Here is a 25,554-nt window from a genome sequence, read left to right as displayed (position 1 = left end):
AATGAGAATTGAAACAATTTAAAACATAAAACACAGTATTAGTGGCAAATGATGCATGAAAGAAAGTTTATACAGCATCAACAAAAATAAAAAAATATCCACCTCACCTGTCCATCCCTCTAACAATTTCTCTAATTGTTCTTTAAAGTTATTCAATCTACCGACCTCAACAATTCCAGATGGCAGTTTGTTCCAACAATTACTCTCCGGCTGAAAGAAAATTTTAATCGATACAACTTACAACCATCCTTTTTCAATTGCTTTACTTTTATGTGTATCACCAAGTAATAGTTAGGATGACATCCACACTTAATTTACTCAATCCATTTAGTATTAATAATAGCAAATTATGCAAGCTTAATAAAGCATCGGCACAAAAAAAAAAAAAAAACACCCTTTCCATATCACCTCTCTATCCCTTCTGATAGCTCATCTAGTAGTTCCTTGAAATTATTGAAATTAATTAATATTAACCATCCTTCCTCAATTTAAATAAAAAAATTTACTTAAGCATTGAGCTTACTCAATCCATTCAAAGCCTTAAACACCTCTCTCATAGGTGTTTAGTCTCCACAGATGCTGCAATTACCAGGAATGAAGCCTTTCTCTGTAAGAACACACTTTTGTTCCCTTCACCAATCTTGTTGCCCTTCTCTGTACCTCCTGTTCCATCAGATCTAACATCCATCCTAAAATAGCCTCCAGGCCTGTATGCAGCACTCAAAGATGCATACAGGCCTGTATGCAGCACTCAAAGATGTGGTCTAACCAATGCTTTGTACATAGTGGCATAGTGTTTTGTGGAAGGCACCACTGGTGGTTTCCCACATCTGCACCACGGTACTTTGTGAAGAGTTTACAGAATCTCTGTAAAAGCCAGAAAAAGTGTGGTGTCTGGTTTGTGACAGAGTAGTGCTATCTTCTGTTGTTCTGTCTCTGGCTGCTTAGCTGCAGAGGGCCCCTAAGGGAACCCCACGTTGCCTGCCACCACCACTGGGAGGTGAGCCAGGCTGCCCATTATACTCTGGCTGGCCTCCGCCAGGGTTGTCTGAGCTTCCTGACGGAGACAAAAAAAAAAAAAAAATAAATAAATATATATATATATATATATATAAATAAATTAAAAAAAAATAAAAATAAAGTAATTAAGGTAACAGATTAAAAAAAAAAAAAGAGAGAGAGGGGCATAGAAGAAGAGAGGATTAGAGGGGGAATGAATTTTGGTGGGTTGACAGGGGAGAATAAATCCACCCTAGTTTAGGCGAAGTATAGGAAAGGGTGTGGGTTTAAAAGTCACAGGGACAGGTGCCCCTGTGAATTGCCAATGGCATTGTGCCTGTAACTCCGAGGAGTGCCATCATCCCACACTTTGGATGGTGCCTTTTTTTTTTTTTTTTTTTTTTTTTTGGTAGTTGCTGGCACATCGGTTTCTGTGGCCATAATACACCTCCCAAGGTTTTTGCAGTACTTTGATCCAAGCCTGAGGCGGGATTCGAACCCGCGACCTTTGGGTTGCCAGGCAGGCACTTTACCCACCTGGCTAGCCTGGTCGGTGCCTGCAATAGATCCTACCCTATTAGGGTTTGCATGATTACGTCTGCGTTGTTCTGGGGGGATGGAGAGTTATTCCACACTGGTCCGGTTTAGTTCTTGGGCTCTGAGTTCTACAATCTTAGCTCGTCTAAGTGCAAATGTTTCCTGCGTGTAGGCGGTTAATGCCTTATAGGCATCTTCCTCGAGTAGCAGAGTGAATTCTTGATTGCGAGGGTTTCTCTGTATTGTGGTGAGGAATTTAAGCCTAATGTTGTCGTAGCTGGGGCACTCATACATGAGGTGCCCCCAGGACTCCTCTTTGCCGCAGTGGCAACGTGGATCATTCTCAATTCCCATGGCGGTCAGTTTTTATTGGAAGGATCCATGGCCGGTGATGATAAAGGTCACATGGAGGCCAGGCGAAAAACAATGCTTTGTACAATGGGATAATCACCTCCTTATCCCTGCTAGCAAAATTCCTGTTTATCATTGACAAAACGTCATGAACTGTCCTGTCTGCACTGTTCAGAGAATTTCATATCTGCTGCATAATTACCCTCAGAAAATTTATCTGACATCCATTTAAGTCTTTTTCATTTTCCACTATGCTGAGTGTAGTACCACATTAAGTTAATTAATTTGGGTAAGATTTATCTTAATAAAGGTAAGTTAATCTGGGATTATTGCTATTCACATGCAGTACCTTGCATTTGCCAATAGTAAACTTCAACTGAATTTCTCAGCCAATCTGCCTAATTTTTCTAGATCTTGTTGCAGTAGCTTACTTCGATTATTGTTATTAAACATCATGCCAATCTTTGTATCATCTGAAAACTTAGATGTTAAGTCTGATATACCTTCATCAATATCAATAATAAATATAAAAAAAACAGTGGGCCCAGCAATGAACATTAGTGGAGTTCTTCATGGGCCATTCTAGGTCCATGAAGAGCAATGTCCATTAATAACCCTCTATAATTACTCATGTCACCTTTTGAACCCCTTTGTGAATTGGGGCTAAGGGTTTTTTTTTTTTTTTTTTTTTACTTCATTTGCTACCTCCCTTAATATAATTGAATAGATCCCATCCATCCCAGGTGCCTTTCTTGTGTTTAACTTCAAGAATTTTTCTCTTCTACTTTCCTCTCAGTTATTACAAAATCATTTAGCTCCCTGTTAGAGTTTGATAAACTTCTGGCCTCCCCTTACTTAAGGAATTCCTCATGTGTGAATGTTGTTTCATAATACCTATTCACAGTGGCGTAGCCAAGATTTTTTGTCAGCAGGTACATTCATAAAAAAAGGTGCCAATTACCTAATGTTAAAAAGTGCCACAATACCAGATTTCGGCATTAGGAGGTACAATGTACCTGCTGACTCTACCCTGGTTATTCAATAGGCTACTGCCTATTCAATTCGTCAGGATCATCAATTAAACCACCTACATCAGTAGCAACACAGCCAGGATTTTTTGTCAGCAGGTGCATTAACAAAAAAAAAAAAGGCCCCAATTGCTTAACACTAAAAAGCACCACAATACCAGATTTCAGCATCAGGGGGTACAATGTACCTGCTGACCCTACACTGGCTACGCCACTAACTTACGTCAAGTGGGACCAATGTGATCCAAACACTTCCTACTACTGTTAATGTAATTAAAGAAGTTTTTGCTGCTTTCCTTTGCATTCCTTGCCAGACACTTCTCATTATCTGCCTTAGCTTGCCTAACCTCATTTCTTACTTTATTACAGACTAGTTTATAGTTTCTGTATCAGTTCCCTTCTCAGTCACAAGTCTCAATCAGTTTATCTGACATCCATTTAGGTCTAAAGCCTTGAAGTATTTAAGAATAATTTAAATACATCAATCAGGTCTCCTTCCAGGTGCCTAATTTTGGATGCTGCTGAAATTTTTTCTGCCCTTTTTAAGGTAAGAGTATCCTTACCATAAAATTAATCTTCTTGCTCTTCTCTGTACCCATTTTAAGAAAACCACATCCTTTATAAAATGAGGCTTCCAGACCTGTATGCAGTAATCAAAATGCACCCTAACCATTGCCTTATATATAATGGGACAATCACCTTGTCTGCAGCCAAAATTTCTGTATATCATTGAATACAACCCCATAAACTGTCCTAGCAGTCTCTCTACAAGACTAAAAAAAAAAAAAATTCGCATCAGACTATACAATTATCAACAGGTCTTTTTCATTCTACACTACTTTGAGTACAGTACCTCAACTGGTATGTAATTCTGGGATTACTACTTAATATATATATTTTAGTACCTTGCATTTTTCAATATTAAACTTCAACTGCCACTTCTAAATCCCATCTGGCTAATTTTTTTATTATTTTATTTTATTTATTTATTTGAAGCAAGAACCCTGATTTCTCTCATTAAGTATCCTACCAACCTTAGTACCATGTGCAAACTTTGACATTAAACTTGATGTGTCTTCATCAACATTATTAATGAATATTGAAAACAATATAAGTGACCAACACTGAACCTTGAGAGACTCCACTAATAACTTTGGTCCACAAGGAACAGTGCCTATTAATACATGTAAGCTTGCTTTCTTGAATCATTTGCCACTATTAATACTAATAACTAGGCACTTTCGAGACGGACACTGAGATCTGATAGGAGAAAGTAAAAATGAAAAAATTAAAATTTTACTGTTATAAATGATTCCAGTACCAGGAACATAAATTCAAATAATGAGGAAAGAGATTTCAACTGGATTGTAGGAAGATTTCTTTTAGCTAGTGAGTTGTTAATTGCTATTAAGCTAACTACATGAGTAGTTGAGGCTCGCAGCTTGGGAAGATTCATAGGTCAGCTGGATAGATACTTACATGAGGAGGGATTCGCATTGATATTTTGTTTTACCAAATGTCTGCCAGGGCAAAAGTTGATGTTATAGGGCAGATATCATCTTTTAAGGGCACAAAAGGTGATATTGTTGTACATGTTGGCACTAATACCCTTAACAGTAAGAGATCTGTTGATTTCTTACTCTTAAGTACAGTTCAATGCTGAAAGAAAAAAAAGTGTCACAAGTTACATTTAAATTTGAAAGTGTTTGCAATTCTACCCAGACACGATAGGAGGGAGTATATGATGAGAGCCTTGTCAATCAATGCAGCCATGGAGAGATTGTGCAAGGCTCACGGAGTAGAATTTTTCAGTATGGTCTGTGCTTGCTAACAGGAGAGACTGCTTCTACAGGGATGGGATAAACTTAGAAAGGGTGCAAGAATATTTGCTGATGCTATAGAGGCAGTGTTAGGTGGGTTGGAAAACTGCTAGCTTGGGGGGGGGGAGAATTCACAGACTAAAAGGTTAGCAGTAGCTGCAGGCAGAGGCAAGAGTGATTCTTGCACTGCTTCTATTCTAATGAGCTGCTGGGGATTTCAAGAGCTGCTAATTGCGAGTTGCTGGGGATTTCAGGAGCTGCTGGGAGTCATCATGGAACAAGTAAATACATGGGCTGTGTCAGGGTAACTAAGAGTAAGAACATGTGCATGTACACCAATGCTAGAAGTATAGTAAATAAATTTGATGGATTTGACATGCTCATCAAGGCATCAAAGGCAGATATTCTTGGGATATCAGAGACATGGTGTCACACAGATATAAGGAATGCAGAATTGGAATTTGGGGAGTACAATGTGTTCAGAAAGGATAGACAGGGTAAGAAGGGAGGATGGGTTATGCTGTTAGTAAAGAAACAAAATCTAAGGAAGTGCATCCAGTGGACATGGGTGGACAAAGAAATGTTGAGTCTGTTTGGTGTGACATAAACACTGGAAAAGGGAAAATGAGAGTAGGAGTGTGTTATAGGCCTAATAACTCTGATGAGTACAATGAACAGTTGTGCAGAGAAATAGTGTGCCAGTAAATCACAATGTCTTGTAATGGGTATTTCAACTTTCCAGATATTGACTGGAACTTGTGAGATGTCACTTGCACACTAGCAAGAATTGTGGATTTATTGGAGGATTGTTTTCTACAGCAACATGTTCAAGGGACAACAGAGGGAGTAATACTCAATCTGATTATCAGCAGTGATTATGTATGCATTAAGAATTTGCAGATAAAGGAACCGCTAGGTGACAGTGATCACAGTCTACTGATGTGGGATTTAACTACCATCAAGGGTAAAGGGAAGGGTTTTTGCTTTTGTAAAGATGACTACAGTTGTCTCAGACAGTTTTTAAATTCTATACGGTGGGACCAACTGATGATGTTACCAATAGCAAATTCAAAATGGGAAGGATTCAAAGAATTAATCTTGGAAACTACTAGGCTTTTCATACCAACTAAGCAATATTGTTCAAGGTTTAGGCCTAAATGGTTGTAAAATGAATTAATTTATTTCAAAAAATTGGATAAATTTTATGGTAACTATATTCTAGTTTTTTGCCATGAAAGGGCACCAAAACCATTGAAATATGTAGAAAAAGACTCCCTTATTGTCATGCCTGTAGGCCACCCTCCAACTGCTGCCATTTCTATTCCCTCTTTCATCTCACAAGCTAATGTCTTCAAAAAGATATCCATCCCTTCAGGCAGAAATCATGAGATACCTACCTAGCAACTGGTAGGCCCACCTTTTGCCCAGATAACGGCAGTCGCACAGAGAGGCATTGAATCCACTAATTCACAAAAGTGTTCCACATGTATTTCCATCCATGCTTGCTGCACTGCTGTCCATAATTTCATCGCAATTCCTCCTGGGTGGAAGATCCAAAGCTCGAACGGGCCTTTCCACAGCATCCCAAAGATGCTCCACATCTGGTGAAAATTGGATAAATTTTCTGGGGCATTACCAACCGTCCACCTGCCTGAACAGTTCCTTGTTGACATAACGAGTACTTAGCCCTGTGCAGTTTCCACCAGATATGCACCCTCCCATCAGCTAGAAATAACTGGAAACTGGACTCATCGTACCAGGAGACCCGTCTCCGATCATCCAAGGTCCAGTGCCAATGTTCTTTCACCCAGTTGAGGTGTAGAGTCCAGTGTCGTGGTGCTAGCAATAGGACTCTGGTAAGTTGGCGACTCCCATAACGTATAGCAGCTAATGATCACCTGATGGTCTTGGTGGAGATGTTTCTGCCATCTCCTTCATTGAAATCGGTGGTGATTTGTGCCACTGTCTCTCTCTGTTAGCTGAAACAATGTAGACAGACATCAACTGCTGCATTCATCCACCACCTTTCTCCTCCCACGATGAGATATTATTCAGGAAATTGCATACTGCTGATAAAACTGTCAAATGGGGAGAGTGCAATTTCTGTACCACCTCTGCAATAGTGACCCATGCATCAGGCACCCACAATCATACCTCTTTCAAAGTCAGTTAACTCATGATGTTTATCCATACGGACATCAAATTACCGTCTACGTGAATGCAGTGAACTTATAAACCTGCCAAGCGGTGGGTATGTCCACTAGCGAGAGGGGTGACAGCGTCACGTTACCCAGGAACAAGGTATCCCATGAATTCTGTCCTTTCAGTGTACATAAATGCACAATACATCCAACTTGAACAGCATCCATCTTGCAACTGAGACAAAGAATAGAAAAGGTGAGTCGCTTGTAGTATCCAATGAAACGTTAGAAATGCCCCTTCTAGTTTGAAACGATCTGACGTTAGAAAATCAATGTATAGTTTGCTATTTTGGAGGCATTTACAAAGCCAGCTGACTCTGGTGCTTTAAGGTCCCCATCTAGTATGTGGCAATAAATCCATTCTTCCACCAACATAGACCTTAGCTCACAAAGTGAACAAGGAGTTGGCTGTTTGCATTCAATGCGATGCCCAAGGGCTTCCTACACACATTCGATCGGATTTAAGTCTGGCGATCATGCTAGCAGGTGGGATGTCTTCAATTTTTTTTTTTATTTGGTCTCCGTCTAGAAAGCTCAGGTGACCCTGGTGGAGATTAGACAGTATGAGGGCAGCCTGACTCACCTCCCAGTGGTGGTGGCAGGCAACATAGGGTCCCACTAGATGTCTGCAGCCAGTTTCCCACACCAGCGCCGTAGCCAACCACAGGTGGCACCTAACCCTAAATACTATGCCACTACCTTCGGTTCCAAGATGTTCCTCCATGACTTGAGCTCTATATACAGTGGCGTTGTCATGCACGAAATGAAAATCTGGGCCGACCATACCCCTAAAAATTTGCACATAGGGTTTGAGGATCTGTTCTCGGTACCCTCTGCGCAGTTACAGCACTCCCATTAAAAACATGAAAGGGGGGGGTCGGCCACTGATCTTTATTCCACCCTAATACACTGCCTCCCTTTCTTCGATATTGGAGGAATGGTGCCGCATTCCTAGTTGTCTACAGATGAAATGTCTAGAATCTGTTTGTAGGCTAAAATGGGACTCATTAGAGAACAGAAGTGTATCCTGTTTGTCAGAGCTCCAAATCATATGTTCATGGCATCAGTTTTGATGAGCTCTGTGGCAGTTTCAGTTTAATAGGATACAATCTACTAGCTTCCTTGCATAGAGTCCACTTGAATTGAGCCTTCTTAACACTCTGGTCTAAAATGTTTTCACATGTGACCGGAGCAACCTCAAAGACAGTTGATGACAGGATATCTTGCTGCTAGAGCCAGATAGAGGTCTATTCTGGTCGACTCAGCCCTTGGGTAACCTTAGCCAGGTCTTCTTGTAATGCTTCCTGTCTCCTGAAAATGCTTCCATAGAGATGACACTGCTTGACACATTAAGCCAATATCCCAGTTTCGCTTGCGACTGCTGGGCTTCAAGCTGTCCAACGGCCCACCATCTCAAAGAATCATCTAAATGACAATGACCTGTCAGTCTAAGTACTGAAGATGTCGCTATCCCACTGACTAACCGATAAGAGGAATAAAGTGATTTGGTCACATCCTGAATTTTTATTGGTATGAATAATTTGCATAATGTGCAGCTGTGTAAAGTGGTAGCCTAATTTCTATTGGACACTCGGAATTTATATGCCAATATATTTATTATGTCAAATATTGCTGAAAAACAATATGTTCAGTTAATTTTGTTGAGCAGTGTTTTATGATTGCAAATTGTGTGCCCTTTACTGGATGAAAAACCAGAGTTTCCAGGAGAAAACTATACAACCCTCCAGGGGCTCACATCTAGTGAGTATCTCACTAGATGTGAGTCTCTCTCTCTCTCTCTCTCTCTCTCTCAGAATTTTTTTTTTTCTTGGCTGGTGCAGCATAGGCCTCAGGCTTCCTTGCGCTATAGGGCTAATAATAATAACCCTCGCGTTATTGACGTGATTCGAATCCAGGCCTTTTCTACTCAGTATTGGGAGGTGCCTTCATGCACTGTATTACTCGCGAAGGGAAAGGGCACTATTTCAGCTGCTGAAGCTTTTCAGGAAGAGTGCAAAGCCCTAAGGGTGTATGGTATGCTGAAAGAGGGTCCAAGTGAGTGCACGCAACCATTATAATGAGTTCATCATTAGAGTCAGGGATTCTTTTCTTTTACAAATTAGTTAAAAATAAATACATTTACCTCAATAATTTCTTGTAAAACACTTCAATATCAACGCTGTGTTATACTTATTTTATATAATGGATTTAGTAAAATTACTTAAATTATTTTTACAGTCGAAGGAAAATCGATGATCCAACATACCCATCAATAATTTAAGAGCTTAGTAAAATAGAGCTTCTTAAAGTACCGTTATTTTGAAATTTGACTTAAAGAGAATAATAGCAGAGTGTAACTGACGGTACTCACCTCAAATAATCCCCTTAGTTGTATGGTGTTTAAGGCAAAGTTATGGAAATTCAATTAAGCAGCATAGAAATGGATTCTTCCATTTCTATGCTGGATCTCTTCCATCATGCAGTATGACTGATAACTTTTGAGGTTATGATGAACATCATGGCGAAATCCAACCTTCCTTACATTTCGAGGGTACAGCTCTAAAACGGTGTTCGCAGGCCGGCCGCTAGTTAGTACACCGGACGGAACCTATTGGTAACTCTACTCTGGCAGAGTAGAGGTAGCAAGAAAGTGACTGGAGGGAGTCACTACCTCTACTCTGCCAGATAGTGACTGGAGGGGGTCCAAGTAGTGTGTGTGTGTGTGTGTGTGTGTGTGTGTACGCGGGAGGCATTGTCCTAGCAACGTTATGTCAAGGATCTGGGTATATTCTTACCATATGTATGCCATATCCAAAAATTTAACTACTTCATACAGCATGTCCCACCGACTTTTTCTTACTATTGAATACACCATCAATTGTCAACTAATAGACAATTCCAAACACTTCCTAGTTCATTTCACAAATATACATGGTCTCAATTCTAATCTCAATGACGTCCATTTCCACTTGCAGTCTGCCAAACCCCCCATGTACTTTTTCTCACAGAATCTCAGTTATCGGTTGATTCAACTACTGCTCATCTCAGTTGCCCAAATTTTTCGCTGCATGATTCCTTTCCCCTCAAAGGTGGTACTTATGCATGTGTCCGTTCCGATATTCCCTGTCAGAGACTTGGTAATTTGGAATCTCCTCTTTTCGATCTTCTCTGGCTTAAAATCTCTCTACCTCATTGGGTCAAATTCATCTGTTGTCTCTACCGTTCTCCCAACTTTGAATTCCTCTCTTTGCAACTTTACTTTCTCCTGCCCAACTTTCCTAACAGTGAGGTAATTTTCCTTGGTGATTTTAATGTTCAACTCCAGCTGGCTGCAGTTTTCAGTCACACCGACCCAGCTGGTCGAGATGCTAAGGCTTTTGCAATTTGCATAGATTGTTCATTTACCTACAAGAAAACCGGACAATCCTAACCATACAGCCAACACTCTTGATCTTTTTCTCACAAACAATCCTTCTAAGTACACGGTCGAAGTGAGTGGTCCTTTAGGTACCTCAGATCACAACTTGGTGATTGTCTCTTCTCCAATGGAGCCTTTATTTCATGGCTATTCCCAACCTCGTATTGTTTGGCATTACAAGAATTAAAATTGGATGAGTTGCGAGATTTCTTTTCTTCTTTTCCTTGATAGGATTACTGTTTCAAAACTTCTGATGGCAGCGTTTGCTCAGATCGTGCCAGTGAAATTATTTTTGTAGGAATGGAATCCTTTATTCCACACTCCACTTTAAAATCTTGTCCTTTTCTATTTATCTAAACCTTGGTTTTCCAATAATGTGCTAAGGCCGTTCAAGAGAAGAACATTGCATATCGTAATTGGCTTGTTTCCAATTCTTCAGTTTCATTTGCTGTGCTACCTACACCAAAGTTCGCAACAATTGTAAAGCAGTTGTTGATCAGTCCAAACTAGATTTTTGAACAGGCTAAGAGTAGAAAATTTCTTCTTGCCTTAACGGTAGCCGAGCATTCTGGTCTCTTACCAAAGCTACTGGCTGCAACTTTTGCCCATCTCTGCTCCCACCTCAGTCAAAACCAGATGGTTCCGTTCTCACTTCAGCCAAGGTTAAAGCTGACCTGCTAGCATCTCATTTTTCTTCCAATTCATGTATTAATGATCTGGGTAAAACACCTACCACCATTCACAACACGCTCCATTCAATGCCTCCTGTGGTACCTAGGAGCCCCAAGCCAAGACATTTTCCTATAGTGTTTTAAATAGATTAATGTTTTCAGTAAACATCATAAAAATCTTGATTAATTTAAGCGAAAAATAAGTACAAAATTTCATTTATTTGCCACCTAACTTTTATTTTTTATTCTTTTTTTTTATTATTATTATTTTTTGGGGGACCCCAAATATAATTTGCCTAGGGGTCCCAACTGTCCTTAAACCGCCACTGAATGTTCGTCGCCCCTTTCTCATTTAAAATTCCTGGTCTTTTATGCGCATCTGCCAGGAAATTGAATAATCTCTCATCTTTAAATTCCGGTACACATATCACCTTGTTAGTACAAGGTGATATGTGTGATCATGACTTTTTGTCGAAAAGCTTCATCCACTTCAGGACAGTAATTATATTCTCATAATATTCTTATTCGTTTTTATGGTTTTAATGTCTTTTTTTTCATTCATAAGTAGTGGTTGGTGATTTACTGTATTCTTGTGTCTGGTTTGGAGTTCTTAAACTATTGATATGTTGGTTCATTGATTTTCCTTCGAGTATAAAAATATATTTAAGTACTAAATCCATTATATCAAATTTGTATAATAGTGTTGATAAGAAATTGAGGTAAACCTCTTATTTATTTTTTTAAACTACATTATAACGTAAAACATATTGAACATCGTTGTTCTTATATTTATTAATTTCTTTTACTAAAAAAAAAGTGTTATGTCTGCCAAATCCAATTACAAACCAGGGCAATTACAGACCAGTGAATTTGACTTCTATGGTTAGAAGTATGGAATTTATGGTTAAAGATGCGAGTAGGACCATCTTGACAAAAATGGGACTCTGCATGGTTTAGTGAAGTTCACTGACGATCCCTCATTGGATTTAAGGTTTTATTGAAAGACAGAGTGGCTGTAAGTGGATATTCTTCGGAGTGATGAAGAAATATAGGGGAAAGCTGTCAAAGTTTGCTTAAAGGGTAGGAGGGTGGATTAACAATCACAACCAGGCTGCTGCTGTGGACCAAATGCAAGTATGCTCGGAAAAATAGCAACCTAAAGTTTAATGCTACCAAATGCAGCCCTCTCGGGAAGCACAGTTAATATAATCACCATCCTCTCCACGCAGGGTGGAAAACACCCGAGTGGAATCCCCTCGATGACGCGGCAAATTTTTATTGACGTTTCTCACAATGTGACTGAGGTAGTCAGACGACGGTAGCATGTTTTGTTGTTTTTTCCACATAACCTCGGGATTTTTCGTCCGTCAAACAGACCACACAATTTACAGAAAAAAAAACATGCATACACGCAATGTCTAAGTTGTTGATGTACCTAAAAACTATACAACAGCAAACATAAGGGAACATAAATTTAAATTGGAAAAACGATGGACGAATTGAGTTGTTCAAATAGCGGGGGTTTTTTTATTAAAATTATTTTACACTTGTTTATTTTGTTTAGTATTAGTTTACACTTGTTTGCTGTTATTCACTCACGTGGTCCGTATATATAATTTGATATATTATTGTTAATCGTTCGTGTGCAAATAAGTTTGTAAGTACAGTAAACCCTTGATTTAAAGGACCCCGATATAACAGACCGGACAAATAATACCGTAATGTACATATTAATCATATTAATCTCCACCATTTTTTTTTTTAGGTTATACATAACACTTCAATGTTAGTAATGAAAAAATTAATTATCTATTTCCATTATTGTTTTGATAATTACCTACTTTTATTTTTATAATCAAATTCAGGAAATAGTTTTTTTATTCTTTCTGAAAAACGTGTTCAAATAGCTGTTTTCCCAGATAACAGCATGCCGTGACTTGCGAGCTGAGCTGAACGTAACTTGGGACACTAAACTGCAGGTCTACCGACTCACTTTGTTTCGGTCTTAATTTGCCTTAAGCTATTGTGCGGTCAGCTTGTATACAGATTTTCTGTGATTTATGAATTGTGACGTTATTTATTAAATAATTTTCAATCCTTACAATTTAAAATGGCATCATGTGATAGAGGAGTTAAAAATAAGCGTGTGAACCTAAATGTGGCATAGAAATTACAGCTAATTGAGAAATTAGAACAAGGTGTCTCAGTAGCACGTGTTTGTGAAATTTACGACGTAAAAATACAAACTGTTTTTTATATCCGTAAAACAAAGACATAATTTTATTGACATAATTGCAACATAATTTTATATTGTACAGTACTGTATATTGTATTAAGGCTTTTTTTTTTTACATGAAGAACAATAAAAAAATGCCCCTTCCCCCCAAGGTTACATTTGATTTAACTGACTTTCGGCATTAACGGACACCGCTTCTCCCCTTTTAGTCCGTTAAATCAGGGATTTACTGTACTGCACTTTTTAAATGTAACAAAATAAAAGGGATATTTATTAATTATGCGGTCTTCGAAGGAACTCAAACTTGGGTCAGCGCGGTGTGCTGCTATCGTTTTCTTTGAGCCATGTGTAGTACTGCTGACTACATATTCTATAGTTGTTTAGAATATGCTGACTACCAGGGGCTCATATCTGGTGAGTATGGGCTTGGCACACCCAAGGTCTTTAGCTGGATATCATCATTCTTCTTTTTCTTGGTGTCTCTCTCTCTCGGAAATTTTTTTTTAGCTGGTGCACCATAAGCCTCAGGCTTCCTTGCACTATATGGCTAGTAATAATAATAACTGGGGTTTTTTTCGGCAAGCGAAACAGGCAAATCGACCATAGAACACACGCAATTTACAGACAATACATACACGGGCATATGTAAGAAATTACGGGTGACCTAATATAATAATTTGAATATTTTATAGTCGTGGTAACTATTTCTATTTTGCAGGTTAAAAAAAAAAAACTTGAATTTCCGAGATAAAAAAAAAAAAAAAAAAAAACGTGAACAGCTCACCCGAAATGGAGTAACTTGGCCATAATATAGAAAATTCCACGAAAATGCTTTCCTTTGTAATAACGATTAGAATTTTGGTCTGTGACAGGAATCGAACGAAATCATTTTCCATACGCACAGCAGTTTGCTTAAAGAAAAAAAAAAAAAAAAAAAAATATATATATATATATATCCCTCCCATTCGTCGAATAGCGCGCTCTTTCTCGTAGCGTCATGCTTAATGCTTAAAAATGAATTATTATATGAATTAAATATAATAAACGTAATTACTAATATTTAATTCCCAGGGGCTTATTTTGTATTATTAGTCTTAATTCGCCAATTGCAGTATATAGTTTTAATTATAATTCCTAAGCCAATTAATCACACGATTTTGGGTTTTCGTTATGCATTAGGGTTTTTTACTTAAATTTTAAATTTAATCCCCTCCGGCGTCCTTTTGAGTTCTTAGCACTGTGTTTTATAGGATTCAATTATTGGTTAAGTCTTATTAGAAATTTAATTGTATGACTGTTTGAACTGAGGATTCTAGCTTAAAAGCTTCATATCATGTTACTTGAGAACAATGACCACAGAAAAAGGCAGCCACAACATCACAGTGCCACCACACTAATCTTATTTGATTCTGCTATTGTTAATACTATATATAATTTAGTAACATTTTATGCAATGCAGGGTTTTTTTTTTTTTTTTTGGTTAGTTGATGCTGTTGACAGTGAAACAATCACTAGGAATTGTAACAAGAACTGTTTATTTGTCATTTTGATGTAACGTTTATTATTATTATTAGCCATGTGGTACAAGGAAGTCTGAGGCTTATGCTGCACCAGCCAAAAAAAAATTCCCGAGTTACCCTGAGAGAGAGAGAGAGAGAGAGAGAGAGAGAGAGAGAGAGAGAGAGAGAGAGAGGAGAGAGAGAGAGGTAGAAAGGAATCACCAAGAAAGAGAAGAATGATTATATCCAGCTCAGGACCCTGGGTTTGCCAAGCCCATACTCACCAGATGTGAGCCCCTGGGGTTATGGTGAGGTAAATAAAATAAAGTCGATGTCAAGAAAAAATAACCATATACTGTACATTTAGTTGTCTGGAATGAAATTTCATTTTAATTTGTGTAATCAAAAATTAAAAGCAGGTAATGATAATTAGTTATTTTTTTACGTCACTGAGTTTGACCGTAGGTACTGTTATATTGTCATTTGTGATAAATGACAAATGCAAACATTTGCTAAATGTTTGTAAATGGTGTCACGATTTTTCGGGTAACCTCACACAGGCTGCAAGGAAAGCAATTTTTATCCATTTTTCTATCAAAGATGGCAATGAATAATAATATATTGTAGCATGCTCTATAATGTTCAGGATCCAAAATTAGAATCGTATCTAGTAGGTACACTAAACAAGTTTAAAGCGCTTCCGCCTACACGACGTGTAGTGTGCCAATACCTTTGTACCAGTAGCTCGAGGTTGTTTCCAGCTCTTACGATGGTATCCTGGGCCTCTTTGTGTTTCATAGTGTCTGTATTCATCCCCATAATCTTCAAGATGGCATCGCCAGGCATCAGACCCGCCTTGTCTGCTAGACTCTCAGGGTTTACCTATTGGATGAGAAGGGGAGGGTAGTGGGAGGAAGAAAGAGATACGTCAGTTAAAAATAGTTGCTTCTTGGTCAAGGCTGAGCGCGACGTAACGGAAAAAAAAAAAAAAAAAAAACTGTAACCAAATATTGACGCTAGACTTGGTCACCAAATATGGTGAGAAGCCTATGTGTGTAAAGCACAGCCAGTAGAGTTTGAGGTTGCTTTGCATGGTTTTGTGACTGTTCTGAGGAATTTACACATTCTTGGCAAGTAAAGCAGACAGGCAAGAAGCAATGAGGGAAATTAAAATTATGAAACAAGTGGCCTTCTATAAACGCGGGCAATGAACAAGGAAATGGTGACATTGAAAACGGAAATGGATTGTATTCATTAAGATTAGCAGGGCAAAAATGAATTCATAAGCATGGGACGATAAAACTAAAATATTTCATATCAGGAAAATTGCTATAGCAACCTTTTTTCTAGTAGCTGGCTTATCATGTATTCATTTCATTTATTTATACACACAGTTTTATATACATTCTCAAGATTTATATACATTCTCATCATAAATAAATGATGTCATCGGACATGTATGTATGTGTTCTTGTTTGGATGGCCCCTAGACATAAGGTGGAGTCCAACTCCACCTTAATAATTCTGTGTTGTAACAGTACCACTGTCTACAGGCCTGACATTGTAGTTTTGTGTACGTTTCCGTTGTTGTGATGTTTCAGGCCACTTCGCCGCCAAGAAACGACTGCTACCTGGACAATCGCTTCCCGGCGCCTGTCCCTAGACACGTGCAGCGAGGCCTTGCTCTACTAACTAGTCAGTGGTTTTCAACCGGGGTGCTGCAACAACATTACAGGGGTGCCACGTAATTTGGGTTTAAGCTATTTAAACTTATTTTTTAAATTTTATATATTTATTTCATTATAAAAAGGTGTACGGTATCTTTTTAATTTTGTAGTGATCTTTAATTTATGTTTATTTAGAACCTCTATATAAAGAATAAAATTATATATAATTTGTATCAAGAATTGTAATTTTGTTTATAGTTATATTATTGTAATAACTATCATAACATATTTCTTAATATTAGATATATATACAGAGAGAGAGAATCGGATCAAACAGGCAGAAAATTGAGCAGAGGTACCACAAAATAAAACAAATTACTTAGGGGTGCCGTTATTAAAAAAAGGTCGAAAACCACTGATCTAGTGCATAGCGCACCAATAAGACGTCCATCGGAGGAAGTGCTATACCGATGGACGAAAAAGATTCCTTAAGCTGCCCAACCGAGGAAAAAAAAAAAGAAAGTGATGGTACCTCAGTCTATATTTAAATAATTCATAATCCAAGGACGTACCATTTCTAACTTGTAAAGCTGAAGGAGTAACATGCATAAGCTGCCCCAAAATTGTTTAGCAGTCACCATAGTCCATACCATGAACCAAAAGAGACTTAATTAACCCGGGTGAAGCCATAATAACAGGTTATAATAAGTAGAAATAAATATATAGATGTATGTGCAATCCATACAAATCAGAATTACACTATTCTCATAATTCGCCAATTTGGTGAAAATAGTTTAATTAAAAGTTTGTATACACTAAAACTGTTGCACTTCTATGTAAAACTAAAGTATATTTTGAAGAATATAAGCATATTCTTCAAAATGTTTGAGCTAAGTACTGAAACAATTATGATGATTAGAAATTACACTGTACAACTCTATATACTCTCTTAAACATACTGTACTTACGGATGATACAAAATATACGGCTGATACGACCAAGAATAAATAGGGAAGAATCAAGTGCGAATAGATTCAGTTTGACTCTCTGCGGAGATTCTTTCCAGCAAATACTGTTAAGTATTTTAATAGTTTAAACATAGATCCAGAGAAACTATGTACAGACAAAATATATAGGACAGAAATCTTTGGTAATGTGTATCGGCAGGTACAAATATAACAAACGTTCAGTTAATAATTAATATAATAATAGTTACTTCTTAACAATTACTTAGTAATTAAAAAGTACTTAATTTATTAACCACATGCTCTGTTCTTGCATCTTCAAATTTTGTAAATAAGTTCATGTAAATATTGAAATAATGTAACCATACCTACATGCTGTTAATGGGTGTCTCGAAAGAGAAATAAACAGATAATAATACTTGTATTAAATCAATTTTATAAATTAAATCCAAATGTTCCTAAAATTTTTAAACTTATCTGTAACAAATTTCAAAAGAAAATAGAAGCCCAAAAAGAAATTAAATATTGGCTAAAAACTGTGAGCATATTCTTAGTTAGATCAGTTTAGTTATTATTGAAATATTAATTTTGTGTTAGTTATAATACTTTAACTCATTTTCATTGATATATTAGCAATGCTAAAGGTTTAACAAGTTTTGGCTGATTTAATGGAGATGGAACTACTGTATATTGAAAATGAATTTTGAAAAATTGCAATATCTGTATTTCCTATAAAAGTCACCAGGTGGCAATACAAAAATATTAAAAAAAAAAGTAATTGTTCTCAGATACAGTACTGATATTAAAATAACAAGTCTTTGTCACTAAGGGAATTCCAGGAAAAACAATTCAAAGTCTGGCCCAAAAGGAGATTTTCATCTATGTGAGTATATAGTTAACTATACTTATAGAATATCATTCATCCATTAATTAGAGCTTGATTTTAGTCCTTGATTTTAATCCCAAGTTAGTGGCTATTCAGCTATCTTACATTTATATACACTATACATAAAACTATTCCTAGCACAGTATTAGTCCTAGAGTTATTGCTGTTTATTATTTGGTTTTTAGGAGCATTAGCAACTAGGGCATTCCCTGACCTTTCCGCATCCTCCGTATTTGGTGGTGACGGGCTCGAACCCCGGTCTAATCAAGAAGCGTGTGCACTGCTGCTCCTTCCCACCTGGCTACGGAGGCACCCTAGAGTTATTGCTATTATTATAATAAAATGTAATATTGGAAATAATATTTCTAATCTTGGAAATATTATTTACCTAAGTTCTTATTGTAAATATTACATAATATAATACAATACATGCATATGACACAAAATTCCATGAACCCTTCTAGGTTCATCATACAATATTGTTCAATATGATGACTTCTTTTGAAGACCTGGTTGGAAAACCACTGGAAAGCCTTAAAGTAATTAACGTCTTGCACCAAAACGTATTCCTTAATGGGTTGAGTTTGTCGAAATAGCTCTAGTCTTATCCTTCAGCAACTCCTGTCTTGTTAATATACAGGAGGTTGAAAACACCTATTATTATTAGTCAATGGTGCAAGAAAGCCTGAGGCTAATGCTGCACCAACTAAAAATATTCCCGAGAGAGAGAGAAGTAGAAAGGAATCACCAAGAAAGAAAAGAATGATAATATCCAGCTCAGGACGCTGGGTGTGCCAAGCACATAACTAACCAGATGTCAGCCCCTTTGGTATAGTTCTACTAGTATCGCTGTTCTGCCATCTATTCGTCCAAACAGTAATAAATTTTGACCATAGGTTTATCTTCTCTTGTTTTATATCCAATAGAAGGTTACTTTCAATGTTAAATATATCAACTGACTGACGTTTCTTTAAATACTAAATCATTCCCCTGAACTCCGCATATAGGTTCAAAGGAACGTATCCAGAAATAAATTGCAACGTGTGTGTAAGTTGTCCTACAGGCTACAGCATCTATGGGTTGCCAGAATCGCAACGTGCTGTATTGATAATAATTTAGCCTTTACTTTCACGTGAGTTACTCGTGGGAACCATACAATTGCTGCATAAGATATTATTGGCAAAAATATCGCCATGTAATGTAGTGATAACATTTTATGCCCCAATCTGTTCGCGAAAGATGTTCACATTGCTGGAAATTTTTTAATTTTCTCTGTTATACTCTTGATATGTGGAATAAAAGAGAATTTATCGTCAATTAACAGCCCCAGATATTTGTTTGGTGGGACATACGGAATTTGCACATTGTTGATTTTAATTGATGGCCTCTTATAATCAAGTTTGATTAAAAATCATGATTTCGATTATTGATTCCAAGATCTTAAGTTTGTTTAAAGTCGCCAATTCTGTAGATCTTCCAGTATTTCCTTACCGTTAGTCTACAATACTAACCTTGATTTATCTAGGATACATAACAGAAAGTGATCTGCGTAGGCGATTTTTAATAATAGTTGGGGTTTTCTTTTTATAAGCCATTGATCCAGTACCGAATTCCAGAGGAAAAGCTTAAGTACAGAGACCTGTGGGCATCCTCTGGAATTGAATTTAGAATAAATTAGATGCTATGATATAACTTTGATCTGGCGATTTTTAAAGTATGACCTTATAATTCGGTACAAAATCTTGTCGCTGTTTGCGATCCTCAGAGACCTGAGGGCACTCTCCTAGGGTATCACATTATGCCAGAGCCCTCCAAACTGTCACTCGGACGAATTCCGACTTGGACTCCCACCAACGTAAAATCACTGATACAATAGTTAATGCAGCCAATATCATTAAGTGGAAAAATCCCGTACTGGATGTTGTGCCATGGTGGTCTCGGGAACTGCAGACCTTTAGAAGGAGGTCAACCAAAAGAGGCATATATTCCAGAGAGCCAGGAGATCCTGGCTTGCAGCAGAAGTAGAACACCTCGGGAATCAATACAGGAGGGCAAGGAATTCCTATACCACAATGATCAGGCAGAGGGAAAAAAACTGTTCTGGGAGCAACTCAGAAACACAAGGGGGAAGTTTTATAGGATAACAACTAGAAAACTCCCCAGTATCAACAGCACAATGGTAGAACCACTCTTCACTATTGAGTAGCTCACTGCTGCAGCCTACAAAATCAGGAATAAGAAATCTCCTGGAAAAGACCTAATTGAGCCAGAAATTGACAAAAAAGTCATTAAGTATGAACCTGGCCTCATTCTAAACATCTATAACCACTGCTTGAAATGTGGGGGCATTCCCTACAGATTGGAAAACTGCATTAGTCCGCCTAATACTCAAGAATCCGTTAAAACCACCAGAATCCTATAGGCCTATTGCTCTATTGTCCGTCCTGAGCAAAGTGTTTGAGCAGCTCCTTCGCCGGAAATTAGAAAACCCACGACGAAACCGCAGGGCTACTCAGAACCAATTTGGTTTCAAGCCAGGAAAAAATCAACCATTGAGGCACTGGGAAATATTATAGCCACAGACTGCAAAAATAAATACTTCTTGGCAATATCGGTGGATTTCACCGGGGAATTCTACGCCTTATGGTGGCCAAGTGTCCTGGGTCGACTCAGACGAGCCAAGATCCCGGAGAACCTATATAAATGCATCAGTAGCTATCTTTCAGATATAAACATCATGGTTAAGAAACCCTACAGTCACGTTTCAAGTCATATATATCGCTGCTGCCCGCAGGGTTCCATTCTAGGGTCCCTGCTCTGGAACGACGTCCTGGATGACTTCTTGAACATCGACCTTGGAAAAGTCCAATCACAAAGCGTACGCGGATGACCTGATCTTTATGCTGAGGGCGGACTCCAGGGCTCTCTCTCAGAGACATACGCAAACCGTGCGCTGACAGTTCTACAAGAATGGGCTACTCTCAACCAATTGAACATCTCACCTGCTAAGACCTGCTCGGTCTTACTGAGGAGCACCCTAGCACCAACCAGACCACCGCAGATAAAGATCCATGGCACTACCATAAAACTGCAAGCCCAAATGAAATACCTTGGAGTAGTCATCGACAAAAATCTATCTTTCCTACCGCATCTGGTCAACCTACGCAAGAAGATCACAAACTATACTGCTCTAGTGACCAGGGTAATCCGGCAGGATTGGGGCCTCAAAAAGCACATCCTGGCGCTCTTCTAAAAGACAGTTTTCATCCTTGTCATCACTTGTGCCTCGCAAAGATGCAAACCGTCGTCAATCGTCGAAAGCTAGAACCCATCCGGCGCTCTATTCTCCTAACGATAACAAGAGCTTGTCGCACAGTCTCAACTTATTCTCTACAAGTACTAGCTGGTGTGCTACCTTTAGACCTAGAAATTGTCCGCCTGGTCTACTCTAACAACTTTTTGAAGGAAAATCGGACACAATATTAGACTTCACCTCTGATCCACTCAACAAGAGGACTGCAGAAGAAAAGAGACTTATCACTCATTTAACACAGGTCTGGCAGACTACATAGATGGAGTCTACAAAGGGGGCCATAGCCCAAAAGTGTCTTCCAGAAGTCCAAACAGTTTATACAAAATGCCCGACATGGTTCTCCCCGGGCCTGCAAACCACCTTACTTCTCACAGGGCACGAATCCATTCGTGCAAAACTGACTTCCTTCCATATAACAGACAACCCTCTGTGTAACTGTGGATCCCAGGAAACCTGGGACCACCTTACGTACCACTGCCCGCTTTACGGAGATCTCCGACGCATTCTCATTACACAGATGCATTACCTTTGCAGGATCAAGGAAACCATCTTCTGGAACACGAGAAAAACTACCGCTCCTTTCCAAAGTTTGCCCATGACCGTTTTGCCAGGCAATGAGCTTTACCTCAATTTATACTTCTCTAGGAACAGTGCCATACAACTCCTTCCTTGATTCGTCCCAGGAGTAACAACCAGCAGCAGCTCAGCTGCTGTCACTAGACCTTCCTAGCCACGCTCCCTTGCGTGGTCCTTTGCTTCCACTCGCAGGGTGAGAGGTGGTCCCTAGTCTCCTCCCTCTCTCTTGCTGCTTACCCCTCTTTTCCTTCTGGTGGGGCATGGACCTGTTCCACTGATTTGGGGGTCATCTCCCCCTCTCTAACTTACAACTACTAACATCTGAATCATCTCTAAATTGCTTGAGCCCTACGCCAAAAATCTTAACATCAAATCGCATAACTAGTACTGCTTTTGGCTGACTCCTATCTATAGGGTGTGTTTTTTTATTATTTTTTTTTATTAAGTCTTAGCCACTGAAATCTCAGGAAATTAGGTGGCAGGATCTGCCAGAGTAAATAACTAATAGCAGTCCCAATTGCAATAATTTCGTCCCTGGTAGTAAAGTTATTCTCTAGTTATCCTGAAGAAATGTAGTCCGTGTTTTATCGTGAGCAGGTAAGCCAGTACGCGTCGAATCCTTTCTCATTTCTTGTATCCTTTTAATACTGTCTCATTTCTTGTTTCTTTTAAGGTAGGCAGCGCTAGTAGAGAAAATTGGCCCGTTCTGTAAAATAGAACTGTTCGGAATTTTTATATATTTTTTTTGTTTCTGCACACCTAGGAAGAAGTATATTCAATTTGAGACCAGATCTGCTAAGCCTATCGTACGCAATGGATACACTTAGCTGTACTTGTTGCGAAAATTTCGCAATTGGTAGCAGAGTTTTTCTCTAGCTGTCTTATTATTTTTTCGGAACAAAGGATACCATTGTGCGAACGTGCAAATCGTTAATCAGAAAAAAAAAAAAAAGACTTAATTTAGGCAACTAACCTGAGGGGCTCACATCTGGTGAGTATGGGCTTGGCACACCAACGGTTCTGAGCTGGATATCATCATTCTTCTCTTTGTTGGTGATTCCCCTCTCCCCCTCTCTCTCTCTCTCGGTAACTCGAATTTTTTTTTTTGGCCACTGCAGCATAAGCCTCAAGCTTCCTTGCACCGTATGGTTAATTATAATAATAATAAACTGTTTGTTTAACAGTTTACATCTTCCTGTGGCTCCATCTATGAAGTGAATGTTGAACTATTCTCGTTTGTACTACAAAACTGGCCCGTTCCGTAAAATAAAACTACTTTGTATTTGTAATTTTTAAATTCTAACAACTTTATGCATACCTAGGAAGAAAGCTTCAATTTGAGACGACTTCCAGCCCGATCAGTTAAGCCAATCATTCACACTGTCTGTCAAAATAAAAACCTTCCTTATTAAATGTATAGTAATACTGGTGTACCTGGTCTGCCTCCGTGGGGGAGGGGGCAACGTTGTGTCCCATTAGGGGTCCAGCGGCTAAATGACCAGAGGAACAACAGTACACGAGACTACATGTATACAAAATCCATATACCTTTAAACCTCTGGCATTGACAGTGTTTTGTTTCACACCCACAACGTATACTACGTGGAGATGGGGGGGAAATTCTTGATGCCGTTTGACACTAAACACACTATCTGGTGTCATTTTCGACAAGAATCTCTCGTTTACGCCGCACCTAAACATCTTCGGAAGAAGATCTGCAACTACACAGTCTTGGTTAACAGAGTAACCCGACGGGATTTGGGGACTGCGGAAACGCGCCCTTTTTTCCCCTATATTACAAGGCGCTCTTCACACCTATCACAAGCTATGCCGCAGGAATCTGGTTTACCCAGGCCACTATATCTGTGAATCAATACACAATCTAATTGTGAATCAATTAGAAACTATACAAACAGGCATCCTCCTTTACTGTGGCGTCCATTATCTTGAGGATCTACCATAAGATCTTGATAAAGAGGATATCATCTGTTATCTCCGTCGATCCTAAACAAAGAGCTTTTCTCCCCATTGACGGGGTAGCCGAAAAATGTGTTTGTGTTAGATTCTCTGTTAAGATCATCCAAGGAGAAACTAAGAAGTCTTTATTCGGAATCCCTAGACCTAGTTAAAGGTTTTGATACCAAGTCATAAAGCCATATACTTAGGCCGCTGTAGCCTAGTGGTCAGGCACGCAGGTGCATAAGTACACATGCCTTGAGTGACCCGGGTTCAAGCTCGTGACTACTGAATACAGTGCTGTTTCTTGTATTATGTCTATTTGTGAGCTCCTCTGACCGTTTGGTCGTCCCAGAGTATAAACAGAAAATTTATTTTATTTTATGTTGGAGGCGTTGAAGAGAAAGATTTCCAAAGGACTTTTAAGTATATACGTCGATGAGCCAAAACATTGTGACCAGCGAATTGTTACGCAAATCGAAGCAACTGCAGGTGAACTACGACGCGTGCCCGGGTCGGGACACAGTACAAAAAAACAACTCATACTGAGCTCCGTTAATCATTGTTACTCTTGTTCTTCTGATGGGAAAGGCAGTGGGACTTATGCATTTGACAAAGGACAAATTGTAATGGCCAGACGACTGGGTCAGTGTATGTCCGAAACGGCATGGCTGGTGGGATGCTCACAGTCAGCCGTGGTCAGTACCTACCAAAAGCTGTCGGAGGAGGGAAAACCCACGAACCGCCAGCGAGGTGTTGGACCATAACGGCTCATCGATGCTCGAGGTGAGCGAATGCTCTCCCGGATGGAACGTGGTTCCAATTACCGGCGAGTTGGGAGTAATGTCAAAACACACAGTATATCGAACCCTGCTGAAAATGGGGCTGCGTAGCCGTAGGCCACTCCAAGTGCCCATGCTAACCACGGTTCACCAGCGACAGCGCCTACAGTGGGCACGCGAGCATCGAAACTGGACCTGGAGTGATTGGAAGAAGTTCGTCTGATCCAAGGAATCACGTTTCCTGTTGCACTATGTCGGCGGCCGGGTACGTGTGCATCGTTTACTTGGGGAAGTAATGGCGCCTAGATGCACCATGGGACGAAAACAAGCCAGGTGGTGGTGGTGTCATGCTTTGGGCAATGTTCTTCTGGGATACCCTGGGTCCATTCATCCATGTGCCTGGCACTCTGACGTCTACCACCTTTCTAACTTAAAGAAAAGTTTGGCAACTCAAATCCCCGACATTGTAAGTAATCCGGCCACGGACATTTGGCAGGAGAAAATTGATCTTTGGACAAAATTCACTGAGAAGTGGAAATACAGATGGAAATCCAGTGAAACAGTACTCACATCTTCATTGAAGATGCAACATTTGCTGTAAATAAGAAAGTTAAGGGAATGATTTTATCCTTCAATGACAACGTCATATT

At 39.0% G+C, this 25,554-nt stretch overlaps 1 protein-coding gene across 4 annotated transcripts in view; it reads right to left on the bottom strand.

Annotated features, from left to right (window-relative positions):
* Positions 1-25,554, bottom strand: part of LOC150081675 (LIM domain-binding protein 3-like) — a 273,752-nt gene that overhangs the window by 190,390 nt on the left and 57,808 nt on the right. For all 4 annotated transcript variants that reach the window (XM_090378805.1, XM_090378806.1, XM_090378803.1 and 1 more), the window contains exon 2: positions 15,491-15,642. In XM_090378805.1, coding sequence (XP_090234931.1) covers positions 15,491-15,642 — 152 coding nt within the window. The remainder of the gene's footprint in view (positions 1-15,490; positions 15,643-25,554) is intronic.

This window comes from Mastigoproctus giganteus, chromosome 8 (genome assembly GCF_048544385.1).
Source record: "Mastigoproctus giganteus isolate SK-2022 chromosome 8, ASM4854438v1, whole genome shotgun sequence".
Lineage (NCBI taxonomy): Eukaryota > Metazoa > Arthropoda > Arachnida > Uropygi > Thelyphonidae > Mastigoproctus > Mastigoproctus giganteus.
Note: the sequence above shows the minus strand (reverse complement) of the source record. Positions and strands in the feature narration are given on the sequence as shown.